The 1,590-nt window shown below is 54.5% G+C and overlaps 1 protein-coding gene across 1 annotated transcript; it reads right to left on the bottom strand.

Moving 5' to 3' along the window:
• Positions 1-49: 49 nt before the first annotated feature.
• LOC121940422 (L-fucose kinase-like) lies at positions 50-1,283 on the bottom strand (the record flags this gene model as incomplete). The annotated part of the gene is made up of 4 exons (XM_042483199.1): positions 50-153; positions 233-461; positions 573-1,009; positions 1,210-1,283. Coding segments are annotated over 4 exons (844 nt in total), but the record flags the coding sequence as incomplete, so codon positions are not given.
• Positions 1,284-1,590: the final 307 nt, after the last annotated feature.

Raw genomic sequence — 1,590 nt, 5'->3', positions numbered from 1 at the left:
CTGGCCGGACACTCCACTTCCTGCCACTCCTCAAGGGGCGGGACCTCACCCTGGCCAATGGCGATGAACGTCTGTGATGACATCACGGCCTGTCGGAGGAGCACCTGTCCGGCGCCCTCGTAGTGCCGCGCCGCCCGCACCAGCAGATCCGGCCTGAAGGGGGCGCCACACATCAGACACACTCATCATCCAGCATCAAACGGCGACAGAAAACCAGGTGAGCCACACTCACCTGCTCAGCCAATGAGCTCGCTGCTCGGCCAGGGCGTGGACCCCGTCGCTCAGGTTACCCTCCTCCAACAGGAAGTAGGCGGAGCTCCAGGCCTCATTGGCAGCCGGCCCGCTCCTCAGGCCTCCCCTCCCCCCCGCCATGCACACCAACACGTCGGCGATGCAGGAGAGGCAGCGAGCGGCAACGCCCAAATCTGGCCCCGCCCCCTGCGTCCTGCTTCCTGCTGCGACTGAAACAGACGGTGAATAAATAAAGTTACGGTCTCAGTGTTGTTTGTTTTCTTTTTCTTCATTTTTCACTAATTTTTTGTTAATTTTGGGCTCGTTTCTCCTCTTGTTGCTCTTTGCCTTCTTCCTGTGTTTTGGTTTCAAAGGGTTAACTGGAGTGTCTTGTTGTTCGTATGGTTGCCATGGTGACTCACTGGTGTCCAGCGTCTCCAGCAGCGCCCCCTGCTGGCCTCCCAGCACGGCAGCCCTGAAGCTCGGCAGCAGGCAGACGTCTGAGCGACTCCTCAGAGCGTCCGACACTCGCCTCCTCCCCGACAGGTACAGCAGCTCCTCCCTCCACTGCAGCTCCGCCTCCTGACAGGTGAGCGACATCACCTCCTTCAGAGAGAGCCTCCACGCCTCCCGCCACCTCTTCAGACAGCCGGCGCCTCCCAGCAGCCAGCAGACTCCTCCCTCCAGACCCACAGCGCCTCCTCTGGGGTGGAGGACCGGGAAGAGACGGGCCTCAAGGAGGGAGCGCTGTTCTCCTCTCACCCACAACTCCTCTGGCCTGAGAGGAGAGGAGGAGGAGGAGGAGGAGGAAGAAGAGGAGGAGGAGGAGGACGGAAGAGGAGAAATAATTATTTAAGGTATCATTTTAGGCTTTTTGTTCTCCCTGTATTTTATTGTAAAACATCTGATCAGGTAACACTCGTTAATTTGTGCTGAAAATAAAATCTTTATTTTAATAAGCAGAAACATAAATCTGACTGTATTCCTGTTCTGCTGAAGAAGAGACTCCAGTGGTGGTTCAGGAAGGAGGCGCCGCTGTCATCAGAGGAGACCTGAGGAGGAGGAGGAAGAGCAGGAGCAGGAGGAGGAGCAGGAGCAGGAGCAGGAGCAGGAGCAGAAGAAGGAGGAGTCATGTCAGATCTTCATGTCTCAGCTGTCTTGTATCATGTGTGTTAGATGTGTATAAAAATGTGTATGCGTGTGTCAGATGTAGGGCTGGGCGATAAAACGATAACGATATCAATCGTGATATAATTTTTCCTCGATTGAAATATGAGACGTAGTCGATAGAATGTCGATAGAACTCATTTCATCCGTGTTCTGACAGACAACACGAACAGCCAATGATAATAAGAATAG

This window comes from Plectropomus leopardus, unplaced genomic scaffold (assembly GCF_008729295.1).
Source record: "Plectropomus leopardus isolate mb unplaced genomic scaffold, YSFRI_Pleo_2.0 unplaced_scaffold8657, whole genome shotgun sequence".
Lineage (NCBI taxonomy): Eukaryota > Metazoa > Chordata > Actinopteri > Perciformes > Serranidae > Plectropomus > Plectropomus leopardus.
This window is presented reverse-complemented; position numbering and strand designations above follow the sequence as displayed.